This window comes from Quercus lobata, chromosome 5, assembly GCF_001633185.2.
Source record: "Quercus lobata isolate SW786 chromosome 5, ValleyOak3.0 Primary Assembly, whole genome shotgun sequence".
NCBI classification, from domain to species: Eukaryota; Viridiplantae; Streptophyta; class Magnoliopsida; order Fagales; family Fagaceae; genus Quercus; species Quercus lobata.
The window spans coordinates 80,379,354-80,383,547 of record NC_044908.1 but is presented as its reverse complement, the minus strand read 5'-3'; the positions used below and the strand labels follow the sequence as shown (position 1 = coordinate 80,383,547).

The 4,194-nt window shown below is 35.0% G+C and overlaps 1 protein-coding gene across 2 annotated transcripts; it reads left to right on the top strand.

Annotated features, from left to right (window-relative positions):
* The first annotated feature begins 481 nt into the window (after positions 1-481).
* LOC115991775 (G-type lectin S-receptor-like serine/threonine-protein kinase At1g11330) lies at positions 482-3,979 on the top strand. Of its 2 annotated transcripts, XM_031115680.1 has the most exons (7): positions 482-1,900; positions 2,091-2,198; positions 2,281-2,474; positions 2,553-2,763; positions 3,038-3,275; positions 3,367-3,517; positions 3,613-3,979. In XM_031115680.1, exons 1-7 carry the CDS (start codon positions 628-630, stop codon positions 3,919-3,921), a joined length of 2,484 nt encoding a protein of 827 aa, XP_030971540.1. In that variant the 5' UTR covers positions 482-627; the 3' UTR covers positions 3,922-3,979. The 2 variants fall into 2 exon arrangements, with proteins under 2 accessions (XP_030971540.1, XP_030971541.1); XM_031115681.1 differs by lacking the exon at positions 3,367-3,517 and having other exon boundaries at positions 3,613-3,702.
* The last annotated feature ends 215 nt before the right edge of the window (positions 3,980-4,194 follow it).

Sequence of the window (4,194 nt, the reverse complement as noted above, 5' to 3'; positions counted from 1 at the left end):
TTTCACATCCATTTTTATATTTTAAATGTGGATATTTTTTTCCCTGTTTTTTGAAATGTGTACATTTTTGCATCAATTGTGGACATTTGAATGAAATAATGGATATGAAGGAGTGTGATAGAATATTTAGCGTAACTTTTATGATTTATTTTCATTTCAGCTAAATGATACTTATTATGGAAAATCTAATAATAAAAATAATGTAAAAATAACAGGAAAATAATTCAACTAACTTCCTAGAGATGGAATTCATTGCCTGCATGTACGGTTCCAGGTTCCTCATGACTTTCATGGAGCCATTGTGTTGTTTGATGCTGAAAAGTTTAGAAGTATGTGAGTTTTTCCAGAAGCCCATGATAGTGATCTTCTGTGTGAATGCAACCCATTAGGTATCTAATTTCAAAATATCATGCTACAAACAAGAGCAAGTTGGCAAATGAATAAATGGCCCAGAATTTGCCGATCTAAATATTTCACATTTTAGTCAATATGGGCTGCGTTGAATAATGGAAATTCCAAGTATGCAGCTCTTAAAGAGATATTTCTGTGCAAGAAAAGTATGAAAAGAAGCAATGACTTAATTATGCTCCTGGCATCTAAATTTTCATTCATAGCATTGAACAAGTTATGGGACGTGTTCAAAATACAAGCATGTCAGTTCTTCTAGTCTTGCTATGTTGCATTTGTTTAGAATTTGGGTCTGCCACAAACACCATCACAGCTTCTAGACCCATCAAAGACCCTGACTTTATAATCTCCAATAATGGGAGTGCTTTCAAACTGGGATTCTTCAACCCAAAAAATTCTACCAATCGATACGTCGGAATATGGTATAATAACATTTCTGCATTCACAGTTGTATGGGTAGCTAACAGAGAGGAACCTCTTAGGGATTCTAATGGGGTTCTTACTATATCTGAGGATGGAGTTCTTGTGGTACTAAATGGAGAAAAGGAGGTAATTTGGTCAGCGAATGTTACAAACTCTACTCCCAATTCAAGTGCCAAGCTTTTGGATTCAGGGAATCTTGTCTTGGAAGAAAACACTACAGGGACAAAGAAATGGGAGAGTTTCCAATATCCTTCTGATACGATCTTGCCAACGATGAAGCTTAGTGCTAATGTAAGAACAGGTAAGAATGTCCAGATTACATCTTGGAAAAGCCCTTCTGATCCATCTATTGGAAGCTTCTCTTGTGGTATTCAACCTCGTAGTCCTCTTCAAGTATTCATATGGAAAAACGGTAGCCCATATTGGCGCAGTGGTCCATGGAACAATCGGATCTTCATTGGAATACCGGATATGAATTCTGTATATCTTGATGGATTCAAATATGGAGATGATCCAGATGGAAGTTTTTATATAACTTTTGATTTTGTAGACGAGTCTTACTTGTCAAATTTTGCCTTGGATTCAAAAGGGAATCTAGTGCAAAAATATAATGGGGTAGAGGATATCGGGTGGTCAGCTTTGCACACTGAGTGTGATGTTTATGGAAAGTGTGGGGCATTCGGAACATGTAATCCAAATAATTCTCCTATTTGCAGATGCTTCAAGGGTTTTGAGCCAAATAATACAGAAGAATGGAATCAAGGCAATTGGACTAGTGGATGTGTTAGGAGCACACCGTTGCAGTGTGAGAGGGTGAACACTGGTGGTGAAGAAGGCAAAAGGGATGGGTTTTTGAAATTGAAGATGATGAAAGTGCCAGACTTTGCAGATTGGTCAAGTGCTTTAGAAAACAAATGCGAAGAGCAATGCTTGGAAAATTGTTCTTGCATGGCATATGCATTTGAAACTGGCGTTGGTTGTATGTCTTGGACTGAAAAACTAATCGATACACAGCAATTCTCCATTTCGGGAGTTGATCTTTATATTCGTGTGGCCTACTCAGAACTTGGTAAGTTGTATTTGTTTTATTCTTTTATGTGAAAATTATGCTTCAAATTAGGTTAGTTTTATAACTTCAACCCAACTTCCCCCCTGCTCCCCATGATAATGAAATTAGTGTTAAAAGACTTTATTTAAGACTGTTTTGTAGCATATTTTGTTCGAACAAGAATTATACTTTTTTTTTCCCTCATTTACAGATAAAGTGGGAGATGTGAAAAAAATTGTCACAATCACAGTGATCACAGGAACAATTATCCTTTTCATCTATACTTATTTACTGTGGAGGTGGATGGCAAATCAAAAAGGTAATATTCCCAATTAAATTAGCTCGGTTGACTAGTAATTGTTTCTATATATTTCATTACTCACTACTATATTGGACATTAGCAAGGAAAAAGAAAGTGATGGAGATCTTGATGTTCAATAGAGAAGGAGCACAACCAAAATTTCATAGTGACAACCTGGACCAAGTTAAACTGCAGGAGCTACCACTATTCAATTTTGAGAAGTTGGCAAGTGCAACTAAAAACTTTCATCTATCTAACAAACTTGGGCAGGGTGGATTTGGTCCTGTATATTGGGTAATGATCGCTCTACTAGAGGTTTCTTGTCTAATAATAATTTGAATGTCTAGTTAACTATTTGATGTTTGTTTATAGGGACAATTGTCAGATGGGCAAGAGATTGCAGTAAAAAGACTTTCTAAAGCCTCTGGACAAGGGTTACAAGAATTTATGAATGAGGTGGTGGTAATTTCTAAACTTCAACATCGGAATCTTGTTAGGATCTTTGGTTGCTGTGTTGAAGGAGAAGAAAAGATGTTGATCTATGAATACATGCCAAACAAAAGTCTGGATGCATTCCTCTTTGGTTAGTCCTTTTTTATAATAGAAATGCGTTACAATATTAAATTTTCTGCAATATAAATGTCAGTGTATTGTACTATTGAGTAGTGATAATTTTCTGCATAATAGTTACCGTTACACTATTTTGAGACATTTGAAGAATGTTCTCTGTTGTGGTACTTCAATTGAAACAGACTTTTCCAATTCTTTGTAGCTTCACCACTAGAACTACTTTTTTCATACTTTATGTTCTCTCATCTTGTGAGTTTCTCTTTAATGCTTTTGTATAAATTCATTAGATCCTCACAAGGAAAAACTGTTGGATTGGAGAAAACGTGTCAACATTATTGAAGGAATTGGTCGAGGTCTACTTTATCTTCATAGAGATTCTAGATTAAGGATTATTCACAGAGATCTAAAGGCAAGTAACATCTTGTTGGATAAAGAGCTAAATCCAAAAATATCAGATTTTGGAATGGCCAGGATTTTTGGGAATAATGAAGACCAGGCCAATACTAACAAGGTTGTTGGAACATAGTAAGTACCATTCATTTTGGTCAATTCAATTAGATACTAGTAATAAAATTTGATGACAAGATTTTGATGTGTTTTATTATTAAAAATTTAGTGGCTATATGTCTCCTGAATATGCAATGGAAGGAAGATTTTCTGAAAAATCGGATGTCTTTAGTTTTGGGGTGTTGTTACTAGAGATTCTAAGTGGTAAAAGAAACTCTAGCTTTTATCATGATGAGCAGTCCATGAGCCTTTTAGGATTTGTAAGTCTTCCTAATCGCATTGCCTTATTTTTGAAAACCTCTAATAGTTTTCAGTACTGATGCTAAGAATTTTAATCCTGTTTTCATGTTTCCAGGCATGGAAATTGTGGAATGCAGACAACATCATAGCCTTAATAGACCCAATGATATATGAACCATGCTTTGAAATGGAGATGTTGAGATGTATACATGTTGGCTTGTTATGTGTGCAAGAATTTGCCAAAGATAGGCCTATTGTATCTGTTGTTATTTCCATGCTTAAAAGTGAGATTGTTGATCTTCCTCGTCCAAAGCAGCCGGCATTTACTGAAAGGCAGAATGTCTCAGATACAGATTCATCCACAGGCGGCAAAAAAAAATTCTCTGTTAACGATGTTACTGTTACAATGGTTCAAGGTCGATAGCTAGCATGTGTTCTTGACAATTGACATAATTGGTTATATATTTATGTTGGGATCTTTACACTCTTTACTATTTTTTGTTTTTTTAATTGAATCATCATCAGGAATTCTTTTATTTTATTATTTTTATTATTATTTTGGCCATCAATCTCGCTAGCTTCTCTGTTTGAATTGGTTTCAAAGCTATTCTCTCTGTTTTTTAATCTCACCTCAGGTTCTATTCCCTTTCTCCACATATTTTTGTGTTTATTTTTTAGTTGAATTTTGGACTGAGAT